We start from the raw sequence: 17,937 nt of genomic DNA, 5'->3' as shown, positions 1-17,937 counted from the left end.
ATACTGGAGGAACTCTGCAGGTCAGGCAGCATCTATGGAGAGGAACAAACAGTTCACCTTCCAGACTGAGACCATTCATTAGGGCCATATACTACCTTGAGATTTATTTTCTTACAGGTATTTATTGGGAAAAGAAATACAATAGAATTTATGAAAAAAAAGATACATATATCAAGACTGACAAGGAACCACTGTGCAAAAGAAGACAAACTGCAAATAAAAAATAATACTGAGAACATGTGTTGTAAAGAGTCCTTGTAAGAGAGTCTGTGGGTTGTAGAATCAGTTCACAGTAGTGGTGATTTGCTTATCAGATCTGTCAACGTTCAATTCAGTTAGTCCCACTCTTTTTCTCTCCCTCCAGACCTTTGCAACATTAAAAATGTTAACCAATTCCTTCAGAAAGCAACTAATGATTCTGTTCACAGTAACTAAGCAGGTAGTGCAACCCAAATCCTATTACTGTATATGTGAGCTTTTTTACACATCAATGGTGCTTTTTCACCTTCTGAACAAGTCCTTTTATTGATTGTTCAGCTATTGGAAAGGATTTTTCTTTATTTATTCAATACGAATGCTTCCTGATTTAAACATATTCAGCAAAGTTCTACCACTGTTCAAATGAGCACCTTTCCAGCATCTCCATTTTGCCCAATTGATTGTAGTCCCTCATCCACTGAACCAACTTAATGAGGCTGAATTTGTAGAGCTCCTCTCATTTTTTACTTTTGCTTCAAGGTCAGATATGATTACATTTATTAATTTAATTTTATTTATCTTGAGATACAACACAAAACAGGCCCTTCCAGCCCAAACTCCAGTGCCCGGGCTGTAATAGTCCCACATTAACAGCTACTCTAATGTGGAAAATACTGTGTATTTTCTTTTCTTCAGTTTCAGATGAGAAGCTTATGCTTTTCCGATCTGTTTTTTTTTTGCTCTACCATCAGACTTCTTCTATCTTTGTGTGTGTGTGTGTTACTGCCAAGTTTAGTGGAATTCCTTGCATTTTGAGTTTGCGTTTATTTTGGAATTAAGCCGAGAGTATTTAACCACATTGCCCCCAGCATCTCTGGATCCATGGTTGTGCGCTGGTGTAAGTGGCCCAAGTGCCCTCCACTAACACAGCATTTCAAACAGTCGGCTGGATACATATTCAGAATAAGATTTCAAATCTAGAAGATTAGCTTCCTGTCAAAAAAAGCTGAATTCTAAATAATTGGCAACCAAGAACTGGCCCTTAGGTGACACCACTGATAATACTGTTCCAGTCTGATGAAAGCCTGTTTATTCCATTAGACCATAAGACGTAGCAGCAGAATTAGGCCATGCAGCCCATCAAGTCTGCTCTGCTATCCCATCTTGGCTGATTTATTATCCCTCTCAACCATATTCTCATGCCTTCCCCCTGTAACTTGTTCTCCAATACTCTGTTTGCAATAATCAATCTTAAGTTCATGCTAACAAACTTTCTACTATATCACATGTTGTTGTTCACAAGACAGTTATGTGCACACTACCTTCTGAAAATCTCTATGGACTCCGCTCATTTACGTCCTTCACGTACCCCTGTGAGGATATATTTATAACTCCTACACTCATTACAGGACAGCTTCAGAGAGGGTGCACAGGATGTTCACCAGGATTAAAGAGCATGCCTTATGAGGATAGGTAGGGCTTTTCCTTTGGAGTGATGGAGGATGAGAGACAACATCTTCAAAGAGCGGAGCCTTGAAAAGATGGCAACCATCATTTTTCTCTTTTTGTACAACTTACTGAATTTAACTTTTTAGATATATATATATATATATATATATATTAAAAGCCAGAGACTTTTTCCCAGGGCAAAAATGGCTAATAGTAGGGGGCATAATCTTAAAGAGATTGGAGGAAAGTTTAGGTGGATGTCAGGGGTTAGTTTTTCTTCGCACTTAATGGTGGGTACACTCCACTTGCACTTTCTCTGTGGGTGTTACACTTTATTCTGCATTGTTAGTGTTTTACCTTGTCCCCCCTCATTGCACTGTGTAATGATTTGATCTGAATGAACAAAGTGCAAGACAAGCTTTTCACTGTATCTCCGGACATGTAATAAACCAATTCCAAAAATGATAAGTAAATAGTGTCAAGTATGAATAGTGAGGTGGTGTTCATGGACCGCTCAGAAATCTGATGGCAGAGGGGAAGAAGCTGTTTCTATAGTCTGGGTCAGCAAGCTCCTGTACCTCCGCCCAGTGCTCTGTTACTGTTTCAGATATCCATCACCTGAAGCTGCTTTAATTTTCACTTTTAAAGTCCGGCTTCTGCCTCCACAGTCCTGTCTCAGCAAGGTGCAGGACTTGATTGTTTTATATCAATCCAATCCAGTCCAGTAACATGCCTGGGAATGCTCTGCCAAGCCTGGTGGTAGAGGTTGATAGAATAGAGACCTTTACAAGCATTTTATATAAGCATATGGCTATTCAGAAAATGTAAGGCTATGTTCTGTGTAGGAGTGAAGGGTTAGATTAACCATGTAGTAGGTTTATATGGGTCTGCACAACATCATGGACTACTCTACTGTTCTGTAGAAGTCCTGAAGAAAGGTCTCGGACCACAACATCGACTGTTTATTCCATAGATGCTGCCTGGCCTGCTGAGTTCCTCCAGCATTTTGTGTGTGTTGCTTTGGATTTCCAGCACCTGCAGAATCCCCTGTGTTTATGATGCAACTGTTCGACATTATTTTATTTTATTCCTCTATATGTTCTTCGTTACACTCAGTGGCCACTTTATTAGGTACACCCATACACATTGCTAATGTAAATATCTAATTGGCCAATCATGTGGTTGCAACTCAATGCATAGAAGCAAGCAGACATGCTTTTGTGACTTTGACTGTGGATTGATTGCTGGCGCCAGACAGGGTGGTTTGAGTATCTCAGGAACTGCTGATTTCCTGGGATTAGAGTTTATAGAGAATGGTGCGAAGAACAAAATAACATCCAGTGAGTGGCAGTTCTGTGGGTGAAAACATCTTGTTAATGAGAGAGGTTAGAGAAGAATGGCCAGAGTGGTTCAAGCTGACAGGAAGGCAACAGTAACTTAAATAACCACACGTTACCACAGTGGTGTGGGGAAGAGCATCTCTGAACGCACAACACGTAGAACCTTGAAGTGGACGGGCTACAGCAGCAGAAGACCACGAACATACACTCAGTGGCCAGTTTATTAGGTACTGGACGCACTTAATAAAGTGGCCACTGTGTGTGTTCTGTGCTGTTCTATGTATGTTCCATATTCTTAGTGCATAAGACTCAGGTAGGATGACAGTTAGCCTGATGCCATTACAGCTCAGAGTTCATCGTTCTGTATGTCCTCTCCCGTGGAATGCATGTGTTTCTAGTGCTCCAGTTCCCACCCACAATCCAAAGACGTACCCAGTAGGTTAACTGGTCATTATAAGTTGTCTTGTGATTAGGTTAGGGTTAATTGAGGTTGTCTGGGGATGCTGGGGCAGCACAGCTCAAAGGGCCAGAAGGGCCTAATCCGTGTCGTATCACTGACTAAATAAATATGATCCCGTAAGACTGATGTTTAAAATAAGCTTCCTTCCTTCTTACGGGAAGAGAATGGAAGAATTGTGGATTATTTGATTTGTATAGCAGAAACATTGGTTCTACAATATCAGTCGTATCAGAAATCCCCACGACTCTTTCCGTGATTACGTCAACACACTGCTCCAGTCTTTTAAGTGCTGGTTAAATGAGCATCCTGGAATTACAGGCAGTTCCAAGCAGCAGCGAGGCGTGCCCAGCACTCTAGGCGGTATCAAATTAAACCTTATGAATCCCCCAGAGGAACTGGTCATTTACTGTAAGCTTGCTTTATTTCTGCAGGTAAACCAATTATGATCGTAATCGAATACATGGAGAATGGAGCATTGGATGCATTTCTCCGGGTAAGTCACAAAACAAACAGACTTCTACACATTGCTGAAATAAAAATAATGATTTTGCATCATCTTCAAGAAAATAACAGCTTTTTGTTTAATCGAACTGGACTAGAATTTTGTTTGTACCCATTTATAGAGAAAATAACGGCTAAATTGGTACAAAAGCTTCTGCTGGTTGTATTAACATTTAAATTTAAATGCTGCTCTTGCTCACTTGCTAAAATATTTACTAGCTTTTCCATCGTAATGGAATAGAATATATCAAGGTAGAAATTCAGTCACAGACTCAACATTCAAAGCAAATTTAATATGAAAGTTCATATACGTCACAATATACCCTGAGATTCATTTTCTTGTGGGCATACTCAATAAATCCATAATAGAATACCAATGCCTTTGAGTGGAAAATCCTACAAGAAGTAGTGGATGCGGCTCAATCCATCACGGATAAAGCCCGTCCCACCGTTGAGCACATCTACACGAAACACTGTCACAGGAAAGTGACATGATCACCAAAGACCCCACCACCCAGGACTGCTGCCATCAAGAAGAAGGTACAGGAGCCTCAAGACTCACCACCAGGTTCAGGAAAAGTTACTGCCCTGCAGCCATCAGGCTCTTGAACCAAAGGGGATAACTTCACTTGGCCCATCATTGAAACATTCCCACATCCAATGGACTCACTTTCAAGGACACTTCACCTCAAGGCCTCAATATTTATTGCTTATTTATTTATTATTATTGTTCCTTCCTTTTGTATTTGTATATTTTGTTGTCTTCTGCGTTCTGCTTGAACGCCCTAGTTGGGCAGTCTTTCATTGATTCTGTTATGGCTATTATTCTAAAGATTTGAGTGTGTCCACAAGACAGTGAATCTCAGGGCTGTACATGGTGACATATAGCATGTACTTTCATAATAAAATTTACTTTGATATAGTAATCTTCTTTTATCAACTCAGGCAGGGTCTATGTAAAGTAATAAACAGTTGACAGTCCGGTATACGGTAACCTTCTTTTATCAAGGAAGAAACAAATTTCTTTCTTTTTAAGCCTCTGTGGTTTAAAGTGAGGGCAACAAGTCCTAATAACAAATTTGCTTGCCAGAATACATAGTGCAATTTAGTTTTGTCCAATAAAATTCACAGATTCAAAGTTATTATCGAAGTCTGTATATGCCAGCATACACTGCAATTAATTTTCTTTTGGGCATTCACAAAGAAGAAAAAAAAACAATAGAATCATGAAAAGCTGCACGCAAAGGCTGACAAACAAACAAACATGTTAAAGAAGACAAAGTTTGCAAATATATTAAAAATAATTAGAATTAAATACTCTATAAGTAAACAAATAATCAGAATCAGAATCAGGTTTATTATCACCGGCATGTGATATGAAATTTGTTAACTTAGCAGCAGCAGTTCAATGCAACACATAATCTAGCAGAGAGAAAAAATAAATAAATAAAATAAAACATAATAATAAACAAGTAAATCAATTATGTATATTGAATAGATTTTTTTAAAAGTGGAAAAACAGAAATACTGTATATTAATAAAAGGTGAAGTAGTGTCCAACGATTCAATGTCTATTTAGGAATCGGATGGCAGAGGGGAAGAAGCTGGTCCTGAATCACTGAGTGTGTGCCTTCAGGCTTCTGTACCTCCTACTTGATGGTAACAGTGAGAAAAGGGCATGCCCTGGGTGCTGGAGGTCCCTAATAATTTATATTGCCTTCCTGAGACACTGCTCCCTAAAGATGTCCTGTGTACTTTGTAGGCTAGTGCCCAAGATGGAGCTGACTGGATTCACAACCTTCTGCAGCTTCTTTCAGTCCTGTGCAGTAGCCCCTCCATACCAGACAGTGATGGAACCTGTTAGAATGCTCTCCACGGTACAACTGTAGAAGTTCTTGAGTGTATCTGTTGACATACGAAATCTCTCCAAACTCCTCATAAAGTATAACGGCTGTCTTGTCTTCTTTATAACAACATCAATATGTTGGGACCTTGTTAGATTCTCAGAGATCTTGACACCCAGGAACTTGGAGCTGCTCAGTCTTTCCACTTCTGATCCCTTCTCTCCACTTCTGACCCACATTCTCAAATAATACTGAGAATGAGTTGTAGAGTCCTTGAAAATGAGTCTGTAATTTGTGGAATCAGTTCAGTGTGAGGCGAGTGAAATTCTCCACTCTAATTCAGGAGCCTGATGGTTGAGGGGTAATAACTGTTCTGTAACAGTGTAAAGAGAGCATGGCCTGGATGGTGGGGTCCTTGGTGATGAATGTTGTTTTCACTGGCAGTGCTCCATGTAGATGTTCTCAATGATAGAAATGGCCTTTCCTTTGATGGACTGGACTATAACCATTACTTTATGTAGGCTTTTCCATTCTTGTGCATTGGTATTTCCATACTAGACCTGATACAACCAGTTTTAGGTGACATGCTTAATCTGTGTAAACTTCTGAGGAAGTAGAGGTGCTGCCTGTGATGGCTCTTGCGTGCTGGGCCAGACAGATCCTCTGAAATAATAATGCCAAGGAATTTAAAGTTACTGTCCCTCTCCATCTCTGATCCCCTAATGAGGACTGGTTCATGGACTTCTGGCTTCCTCTTCCTGTGGTCAAAAATCAGACATCTAGTTTTGCTGATGTCGAGTGAGATTGTCAGTGCTCTTCCATGACACCTCCCAAGCCACGTGACGGGAAAGAGTAGTGGCAAATAGGCTGGCGGGGTGGAGATGGCTGGGAGGAAGGTACACAATTCGTGAACCAAGCTGCGTGCCTGCGTTTGGAAGCAAAGGCTTATTGACTTTGGCTTATTGGTGAAATCAGTCTGCTGGTTCTGCAAGTAAGACTTGATGATGCTATTACGGCTCGGCCGTCAGAGATTGGAGTTAGTTCTGCAGGGGTCTGTAAGGAGTCTCTCTACGTCCTTCCTGTGATTGCATGGGTTTCCTCCAGGTGCCCAGTTTTCCTCCCATATTCCAAAGACATCGGGGTTAGTTGGGTAATTGGTCATTGTAAGTTGCCCTGTGATTAGGCTAGGGTTAAATGGGTGGGTTACTGGGCAATGCTCCACAGTGTATCTCTAAATAAATAGATAGATAAAAACAGATAAATAAAATTCATTTAATTAGACATCTTTTCTGGCTTGATGTGATGGCTTAACTACATTTAACTGGAGAAATTTTTCTTCTTAACTTTTTACATAGTAATTGCTTTCTCCCAATAGAAGCATGATGGCCAGTTCACGGTGATTCAGCTGGTTGGAATGATGCGCGGGATTGCAGCTGGAATGAGGTACCTCGCCGATATGGGATATGTGCACAGAGACCTGGCAGCACGGAACATTCTGGTCAATAGCAATCTTGTCTGCAAAGTTTCTGACTTTGGCCTCTCGAGGATTGTGGAAGATGACCCAGAAGCTGTCTACACCACAACAGTGAGTAAAAATGGTCACAATTTCTAAAAGTACTTTCACCACTGTGTCTGTTCTCCCAATTAAAGTTTACTGTTTCTTCATATTCAGCAAAGCCACAAGACATAGCAGCAGAATTATGCCATTCAGCCCATCGAGTCTGATCCACCATTCCATAATAGCTGATTTATTATCCCCCTCAAACCCGTTCTCCTGTCTTCTCCCTGTAACGCTTGATGCCTTGACTAAGGAAGAATCTATCAGCCTCCGCTCTAAACATGCACAATGACGTAACCTGCACAGCTGTCTGTGGCAATGAATTCCACAGATTTACAACCCTCTTGGTAAAGAAATTCCCGGTTGGGGTGAGTTGTTCTCCGATCCTGACGTTCCATTTGGAAATGTTTTGTCACTATACAGGAGAAATCTGTTCCCCAGTTTCTTTGCACCACTGATTACTGCATTTGCTCTCCGTTTAGAAAGTAGTTCATGCTTTTATTCCTTCTACCAAAGTGCATGACCATACCCTTCCCGACACTGCATTCCATCTGCCACTTCTTTGCCCATCCTCCTAATCTGTTTTAAATCCTTCTGCAGAATCCCTGCTTCCTCAACGCTTCCTGCCCATCCGCCTATCTTTGCATCGTCCACAAACTTTGCCACGAAGCCATCAATTCTGTCACCCAAATCATTGAAAAGAAAGCAGTCCCAACACTGACCCTGCAGAGCACTACTAGTCCCTGGCAGCCATCCAGAAATGGCTCCCTGTATTCCCACTTCTTCGCCTCCTGTCACTCAGACACTACTTATTCTTATAAACAATCAAGCACAAAGAGCATTTTTCAGGGTAGTTGTAACTTCTCAACTTGGTGTCATATCAAAGTCTTTATTCTAAAATTAGCCTTGGGTAATTGAAAGAATGACAATGTAACTATTTAAAAATTACTCATCGCATGGAACAGAAAGCTGCCTCAGGCTGCGAGTAAGTAATTTTTCAGTAAACATTTCCTCATACCGGTGTTGCAATATCTTGTGGTAAAAAAGGCATAGTTTTTTTCTTTCAGTTGATGTTCAGTTCATTAAATTTTTAAATTGTATTTTAATTTTAATTGTCATTCAACCATACATGAATACCCATGGATACAGCCAAAGGAACCAGCATTACTCTGGGGCCAAGGTGCAGAACACAGAGTGACACACAGTGCAAGTCAGTCATAGCAAGAAAATAGCTAACACATATAAGATATAAAGCATTTTAAAATTGTATCTTTCTAGTTGTAAATAGGGGTTTAATCACATGCACAATTTGGAGGTACTGGTCACCTGCCCACATGAAGGATGTTAATACGATTGAAAGAGTGCAGAGAAAATCTACAAGGATATTGACCAGGGGTTGAAGACCAGAGTTATAGGGAAAGGTTGAATAGGTTAGGACTTCATTCCCTGGAATGAGGGGAGATTTGATCAAGGGATACAAAACAAGGATAGGGTAAATACAAGCAGGCTTTTTCCACTGAGGCTGAGTGGGACTAGAACTAGAGGTCATGGGTTAAGGGAGAAAGGTGAGATGCTTAAAGGGAACATGGGGGGGTGGAATTTCTTCATTCAGGGGGTGGTGAGAGTGTGAGACAAGCAAGTGCAATTGCAACATTTAAGAGAAGTTTGGATAGATCCATGGATGGGAGGGGTGTGGAGATTTATGATCTGAGTGCAGATCGATGGGAATAAGCAGATGAAGAGCTTTGCATGGATTGGATGGGCTAAAGAGACTGTTTCTGTGCTGCAGTGTTCCATGACTGTATGACAAGTTTGGACCTCGGCTTGCATTGTAAAAGTGCTATGAAATGACATTCACAAATTGTCCTACTCATGAACTGTCATGTCATCGGAAATCACTTGATGTATCGCTGGTTTGTAATGTACCTCTAGGTGTCTGTCAGGCGATATATGTGTGCACAAACTGAAATTGAGCTCAGTCAAGTCTATTTCAGATCAGAACCTATGCCTCTGACACTTGATCCACCTTCTCAATAAATTATGATGGACCAAAATACCCTTCAACAAGATTTAGTGCGTGCCCAAGCAATCATAACTTCCCATTTATACTGCAGTAATGATCAAAGTCTTAAATCACATGGAGCTTACAAAGTTTCACATCTGAGGAGACAGACTGAGTCGATTTTTGTTAAACTGTGAAGTTGTGTCTGTTTTATTGGTCACCTGACTTCCTTTTTACAGGAAGAAGAATCCTTTTTTCCAATATGTCACTGATAATATCTTTGACCATACAACATATCATATCAGTTATTGAATGTGTATAGTGTCAATACATGGCTAGAGTTAATAAACAGAAGCATTGAGTATCTGTGACACTGACCTGCAGGGGTGATTTAGAATCAGAATCAAGTTTAACATCACTGAAACAGGTTGTGAGATTTGTTGTTTTGCGGCAGCAGTACAATGCATGATAAATACAGAGAAAAAACTGAATTAGGGTAAGTATATGTATATTAAATAATTAAATTAAATAAGTCATGCAAAAGTAGAAATGTTTTAAAAGTAGGGAGATGGTGTTTACAGGTTCAATGTCCATTTAGAAATCGGTTGGCAGAGGAGAAGAAGCTGTTCCTGAATCATTGAGTGTGAGTCTTCAGGCTTCTCATAACAACGAGAAGAGGGCCTGTCCTGGGTGGTGGGAGTCCTTAATAATGGACGCACTGCCTTTCTGAGGCACCGCTCCTTGAAGATGTCTTGGATACTGTGGAGGCTGGTAACCATGATGGAGCTGACTGAGTTTACAACTCTCTGCAGCTTACTATAATACTGTGCAGTAGCCCACCACCATACCAGATGGTGATGCAGCCAATCAAAGTGCTGTCCACAGTACATCTGTAGAAATTTGTGAGTGTTTTTGTGACATACCAGATCTCTTCAAACTCCTAATGAAGTATAGTCGCTGTCTCGCCTTCTTTGTAGCTGCATTGATATGTTGGGACCAGGTTAGATCCTTAGAAATATTGGCACCCAGGAACTTGAAATTGCTCACTCTCTCCACTTCTGATCCCTGTATGAGGATTGGTTTGTGTTCCCTCGTCCTAGCCTTTCTGAAGTCCTCAATCAGTTCTTTAGTCTGACTGACATATCTGGAGGTGTGTAATAAGGCCACTCTACTAGGGCACATACCATGACAAACATCGTGCAGCTAGAAGATTACCTCAGTGAAAGATGTTCAAAGCTTGTTGGACTTTAAATACAATGAGATGTCCATAAGACAATGCTCTTGACAGACACGTGCTGAGAGATGCACTGGAGCTTGATGCAGCTAATGCAAAGTATTGGAGCAGAAGAGCTGTGGTCTAAGGTGCTTCTGCCTCTAGGTAGTGAAGGAATCAACCCAATAAGAAATATGTAATCGCCCAAAGAGGCAGCAATGTCCCGTAGCATTTAACATTTACAATGCCAGCAATCACAGTTTGGAATTTGATTCATACCTCTCGCTATAAGAAGTTTGTATGTTCTCCCCGTAACTTTGAATCCTCTTTGGCTGCAGAGGAAGTGCCGGAGGACTGGAGAATGGCAAATGTAGTTCCCTTGTTTAAAAATGGTAGTAGGGAGAAACCTGGGAACTATAGACCGGTGAGTCCTACGTTGGTGGTATGCAAACTGTTGGAAAGGATTCTTAAGGATAGGATGTATGAGCATTTGGAGAAGTACAGTGATGCACCATCAATAACTCACGCTGAGACTTAGGAAGCGAGATATCGGCTTTTATTGACTGGAAGAATAAACAACACTATATCCTGGGGAAAATGAGGGAGAGCAGCAGCCCACAGTCGCCTTTATACAGGGGTCTGTGGGAGGAGCCACAGGAGCAGTCAGCAGGGTCTGTGGGAGGAGCCACAGGAGCAGTCAGACAGGTATATCTAGTTCACCACATACAGTCTACTCATGGATAGTCAACATGGCTTTGTAAAAGGAAGATCGTGCCTTACGAGCCTGATTGAGTTTATTGAAGAGGTAACAAAAGAAATTGATGAGGGTAGGGCAGTGGATGTGGTCTACATGGACTTCAGCAAAACATTTGACAAGGTCCCTCTTGAGAGACTCATCCAGAAAGACATGAGGCATGGGATAAGTGGAACCTTGGCTGTTTGGATAAAAAATTGGCTTAAAGGAAGAAAGCAGAGGGTAGTTGTGGATGGAAAGTATTCTGCCTGGAGGCCGGTGACTAGTGGAGTGCGGCAGGGATCTGTCCTGGGACCCCTGCTATTTGTGATTTTTATAAATGGATGTAGAGACGGAAGGATGGGTGAGTAAGTTTGCGGATGACACGAAGATTGGAGGAGTTGTGGATGGAGCTGTAGGTGGTCGAAGGTTACAAGAGGAAATAGGCAGGCTGCAGAGTTGGGCAGAAAAATGGCAGATGGAGTTCAATCCGGATAAGTGTGAGGTGATGCATTTTGGAATGACAAACCAGAAAACTGAGTACAGGATTTATGGTCAGTTACTTAAGAATGTGGATGAACAAAGGGACCTTGGGATTCAAATCCATACATCCCTCAAGGTTGCTGCACAGGTTGATAGTATAGTTAAGAAGGCGTATGGGATGCTAGGCTTCATTAACAGGGGGATTGAGTTCAAGAGTAGAGACATCATGTTGCAACTCTACAAATCTCTGGTGAGACCGCACTTAGAGTATTGTGTTCAGTTCTGGTCACCTCATTATAGGAAGGATGTGGAAGCTATGGAGAGGGTGCAGAGGAGATTGACCAGGATGTTGCCTGGTTTGGAGAACAAGTCACATGAAGCAAGGTTAGCAGAGCTGGGACTTTTCTCTTTGGAGCGTAGAAGAATGAGAGGGGACTTGATAGAGGTCTACAAGATTATGAGAGGCATAGATAGGGTGGATAGTCAGTACCCGTTTCCCAGGGCACCAATAGCAAACACCAGAGGGCATATGTACAAAATTAAGGGAGGGAAGTTTAGGGGAGACTTCAGGGGTAAGTTTTTTACACAGAGGGTCATGAGTGCCTGGAATGACTTGCCAGGGATGGTGGTGGAGGCTAAAACATTAGGGGTATTTAAGAGCCTCTTGGACAGGCACATGGATGAAAGAAAAATGGAGGGTTATGGGGCAGTGTGGATTAGTACTTTTTTTAAAGGATTATATGGGTCGGCACAACATGGATGGCTGAAGGGCCTGTACTGTGCTGTAGTGTTCTATGGTTCTGTGGTTCTCTGGTTCTATGGGTTTCCTCTGGGTGCTCTGATTTCCTCCCACATTCCAAAAACATACAGGTTAGGGTTAGTAAGTTGTGAGCATGCTCTGTGGTGCTGGAATGTAGCGACACGTGTGGCCTGTCCACAATACAGTCCTCAGACAGTGTTGGTCATTAACATAAACAGCGCATTTCACTGAGGTTCAGTGTACGTGTGACAAATTTAACAAATTTTTAATCTTTAGAATGTGTTTGTACAACAAATATATACAGCTCATAACACTGTGAATGTATAGGGTGAACAACACTATTAATACAAAGAAACCTTTGTCAAATTTGGTGTATTTCTTATATGTTTCAATCAATAAAATTAATTTTTGAAATAATATTGGTTTTTTTTGCTGGTGATGGATTAAGTATACCTTTCTTTGTGGTGACAGGAGAAGAGAGAGTGGTAAAGACAGTGTATGATATGCTTGCCTTCATAAACTTTGAAGATATGAGTTGGGATATTATTGCACAAATCACCGGTTAGCTCCATTTGGAGTACAGTGTCCGTATCTGGTCACTAGACAATAGGAAGGATGTAATTAACCCAAAGTGGGTGCAGAATAGTTTGCAGGGACTGGAGGCTTGAGTTTTGAGAGTTGGATAGGTGTTTTATAAAATTATAAGGGGTGCAGATAGTCACAGTCTTCCTAGGGTAGAGAAGAAGGTGGGGGAGCTTCCCTCCCCCCCCCCACCTTCTCATTCTGGCTTATTCCCACTTCTTTTCCAGTCCTGATGAAGACTCTTGGCCCAATGCATCGACTGCTTATTTCTCTCCATAGATGCTGCCTGACCTGCTGAGTTCCTCCAGCATTTTGTGTGTATTTCCCAGAGTAGATAGATAGATAGATACTTTATTCATCCCCATGGGGAAATTCAACTTTTTTTCCAATGTCCCATACACTTGTTGTAGCAAAACTAATTACATACAATACTTAACTCAGTAAAAAAAAATATGATATGCATCTAAATCACTATCTCAAAAAGCATTAATAATAGCTTTTAAAAAGTTCTTAAGTCCTGGCGGTTGAATTGTAAAGCCTAATGGCATTGGGGAGTATTGACCTCTTCATCCTGTCTGAGGAGCATTGCATCGATAGTAACCTGTCGCTGAAACTGCTTCTCTGTCTCTGGATGGTGCTATGTAGAGGATGTTCAGAGTTATCCATAATTGACCGTAGCCTACTCAGCGCCCTTCGCTCAGCTACCGATGTTAGGGGGGTCTCTAAAATCAGAAACAAACTTATTGTGACTGATAGATGTCGTGAAGTGTGGAGGCAGTACAGATCGTTTGTTCATTATTTGCCATGTTGTATGATGTCTTCTTCTTCGGCTGCCCATCGATTTCGATGATGACTGAGGCCTGGGCAAGGTTGCCCATGCTGCAAGTCTCCCCTCTCCATGCCACCGATGTTGTCCAAGGGAAGGGCATTAGGACCCAAGCAGCTTGGCACTGGTGTCATCACAGAGCAAAGTGTGGTTAAGTGCCTTGCTCAAGGACGCAACACGCTGCCTCAGCTAAAGCTCGAACTAGCGACCTTCAGATCACTAGGCCAACGCCTTAACCACTTGGCTACGCGCCAACACTGTGTATGATGTGATCATGGTCTCTCATCAGAAGTGGTTTGCCATTGCCTTCTGGGCAATGTCTTTACAAGACAAGTGACCCCACCGCCCCCCCCCCCCCCCAGCCATTAGCAATACTCTTCAGAGATTGTCTGCCTGGCATCAGAGGTCACATAACCTGGATGTGATATGCACCAGCTGCTCATACGACCATCCACCACCTGCTCCCATGGCTTCACATGACCCTGATCAGGGTGAGGGGGCTAAGCAGGTGCTACACCTTGCCCAAGGGCGACCTGCAGATTAGCAGAGGGAAGGAGCGCCGTACACCTCCTTTGGTAGCAACGTACATGCACCTTTCCACCCTAACAATACAGTTTATAGGTGAAGATGAGAGGAGGAAGATGTATACGGGACCTATGGGAGAGCCAGGGTACTCTGTTCAGGGAATGAACTTCTAGAAATGATGGTAGAGGCAGGTACAATTAAAAGGTTTAAAAGATATTTGGACAGTAACATAGATTGGAAAGGTTTGTGCCAAATATAGGCATATGGGATTGGCATGGTTCGGCACCTTTGGGCCAAGGGCCTGATTCTGTGCTCTCTATTTTTCTGTGTGATAACATTTGGACAATGTGTTCTATTCTCTCATTTTGCTTCCTCAACTGGCATGTGATTGAGACATGTAACATGGTTATACGTATATTTACTGAGGTGGAGAGAGCTTACTGGGATGTTCGGCTGGTGAAGGCGGGTGGTGAATCATGAGAAACTGCTGACCATTTCAGCAGTGCTAAAAGCTCTCAAAAACAAGTCAACTTTAAATACTCGGTAGGATGGAGAACACATAGTGGCAAGGCACCATAAGTACCTCCCAAGATAATCAAGATCAAAGTCCAAAGTAAATTTATTGTCAAAGAACATACAGTATAAGTTACCATATGATTCATTTTTGTTTAAGCCTTCACAGTAGGTACAAAGAAATACAGTAGAATCAATGAAAAACTGTACACAGACAACCAAAGTGCAAAAGCAGACAAAATGTGCAAATACAAAAAAAGCTAATAATAACAATAAATAAATCAGTAAAAAATAATACTGAGAACATGAGTTGTAGATTCCTTGAAAGTGAGTCCAAAGGTTGAGGAATCAGTTCAAAGTTGAGGTGAGTGAAGTTATCCACACTGATTCAGGAGCCTGATGGTTGAAGGGTAATGACTATTCCTGAACCTGATGGTGTGGGACCTATGGCTCATTGTGGTGAATGAAGTTATCCACGCTGGTTCAGCAGCCTGATGGTTGAAGAGTAATAACTCTTCATGAACCTGCGGGTGTAGGAATAATTATGCATTGAAGCATAGCAAATTCAAAATCATTATAAAATTGAGCTTTGGTATTTCATGACGATGTGTTCCTTGTTTTCTCAGGGTGGTAAAATTCCAGTACGGTGGACTGCTCCTGAGGCCATTCAGTACCGCAAGTTTACATCAGCCAGTGACGTGTGGAGTTATGGAATAGTGATGTGGGAAGTCATGTCCTATGGAGAGCGACCTTACTGGGACATGTCCAATCAGGACGTAAGTAGCCTGTATTGGGGATGGAACAATTAACACAACATTTACCTTGTGTGTGGTTGAAATCACATCCATATTGAACCATAAGGCATAAGAGCAGAATTAGGCCGTTCGACACATTGAGTCTGCTCCGCCATTTCATCACGGTTGATCTATCATCCCTCTCAAACCCAGTGTCCTGGTCTCCACTGCCACCTGTGGCAATGTATTTCAATGATTCCCGACCTTCTGGCTAATGAAATTCATTCTCATCTCCATTCTAAAGTGACGACATCCATCTGTTCTGAAGCTGTGTCCTCTGGTCCTAAACACCCCTACCACAGGAAATAGCTTCTCCACATCCACTCTACTGAGGCCTTTCACCATTTGATAGGTTTCAGTGAGACTCACCCCCACCCCTCACCCCGCATTCTTCTAAATTCAAGCTAGTGAAGGCCCTAGCTTGTAATACAATAAGCCTCTCATTCCCAGAATCATTCATGTAAATCTTCTCTGATCCCTCTCCAATGTCAGCACATCCTTCCTTAAATAAGAGGCCCTAAACTGCTGACAATACTCCAAATGAGGTATTTCCAGAACCACTAGATAACAAACCTGAAATTCCACTGCAGGATAATTATAAATTCCCAGTGTTCCAAGCTTGATGGGAATTATCTGTAAGGTGAGAGGCCATTCTATCAAGATAATATTTAATCAATGTATTCATTTGTATAAATAGATTTGAAACATGTCAGGCCCTCAATTAGCCCTAACTGAAGAAATAAAAATGACAATTACTTCTATGCAGGCAACACACAAAAAAGTTGGATCACTGTAAATGCAAGTCAACTCATGATTTGTTAGCTCTAGTGAATGGAATGACAGACATCAAAGATCTTATAAAACATTGGGGTAAAAAGATCCAGATTTGAAGTTGTTCTATGAAGAACCTGAGGGGAGAATCCCTTCACTCAGAGGGCAGTGCAAGTGTGAAATGAGCTGCCAGTGCATTCAGTCACAGTATTTAAGAGAAGATGGATAGGAACGTTATGGACAGCTGTCGTCTGGGTGCTGGTCCATGGGACGAGGGATAATAATAGTTGGGCCAAAGAGCCTGTTTCTGTGCTGTAGTGCTCTGTGACTTTATGTAGCACCTCACAGACAAGGTGTCTCCCAAAGCTGAGACATTATAGATATAGCAAGGTGGGTTTAGACTTGGTGTGGAACATGACTGTGATTGTAGATGTTATGAAGGGATTGTACATTAATGGTATGGGTTACTAAGAAAAGGGACTCAAGGATGGTGATTTGAGATACAACCTGTGGTAACTGTGCAGGATGACAGGACAAATCAGATTAAAAAGATAAAATTATTGTTACTTGAGTTGATAGATGTGAAAAGCATTGCACAGAAGTGGATGCGGGTTCAAGTGCAGCATTGAAGAGAAGCTTGGGTTATTGTCTATTTATTTCATTTAGTGATACAGCGCTGAATAAACTCTTCTGGCCCTTCGAGTAGCACCACCCAACAACCCTGATTGAACGCTAACCTAATCATGTGACAATTTACAATGACCGATTAACCTACCTGGTACATCTTTGGACTGCAGGAGGAAACTGGAGCACCTGGAGAAACCCATGCATTCCACAGGAAAAACATAGTGAATCCTTACAGATGATGCTAAGATTACTCTCCAAACTCTGATGCCCCAAGCTGTAGTGCAGCACTAATTGCTGCACTACTATGGCACTATCAGGTAGATAGATAAGTACATGGATGCAATGGAGAAGGATGGGACTAGGCAGAGTAACAGTTCAGCATGAACTAGGTTAGCCAAAGGGCCTGTTTTGGTGCTGTCGTGCTTTATGACTCTATAAAGCAAAAAGATGAGATACTGTTCATGACAGAAACAAATCCATCAAGATGACAAAAATATATCAAACCTCTTATTAATGTGTCTAAATGTGATTCCCAATATCTAAAGGTCAGTTATAATACAGATACATATTCCATCTGGAAATTTAAAGGAAATAGCATAGAGAAACCCGGTTTAATGGAGGGAAAGATTTGAAGTAACACTCTCTCTTATCCCTGTAAAATGGTAGGATACTGAGGAGTGTGTTAGAACAAATGTATCTGGGAATACAGGTCCATAATTAATTGGAAAGTGGTGTCACATGTAGATAGGGTCATTTAG

General features: G+C 41.6%; 1 protein-coding gene across 6 annotated transcripts in view; it reads left to right on the top strand.

Annotated features, from left to right (window-relative positions):
• epha7 (eph receptor A7) overlaps positions 1 to 17,937 on the top strand; it is a 360,855-nt gene that overhangs the window by 318,848 nt on the left and 24,070 nt on the right. For all 6 annotated transcript variants that reach the window (XM_073057490.1, XM_073057489.1, XM_073057488.1 and 3 more), the window contains 3 exons: positions 3,879 to 3,940; positions 7,168 to 7,377; positions 15,614 to 15,763. In XM_073057490.1, the coding sequence (XP_072913591.1) occupies positions 3,879 to 3,940; positions 7,168 to 7,377; positions 15,614 to 15,763 (422 nt within the window). The remainder of the gene's footprint in view (positions 1 to 3,878; positions 3,941 to 7,167; positions 7,378 to 15,613; positions 15,764 to 17,937) is intronic.

This window comes from Hemitrygon akajei, chromosome 9, assembly GCF_048418815.1.
Source record: "Hemitrygon akajei chromosome 9, sHemAka1.3, whole genome shotgun sequence".
Classification (NCBI taxonomy): domain Eukaryota; kingdom Metazoa; phylum Chordata; class Chondrichthyes; order Myliobatiformes; family Dasyatidae; genus Hemitrygon; species Hemitrygon akajei.
The sequence above is the reverse complement of the archived record's forward strand: the minus strand, read 5'-3'. Positions and strand labels throughout refer to the sequence as shown.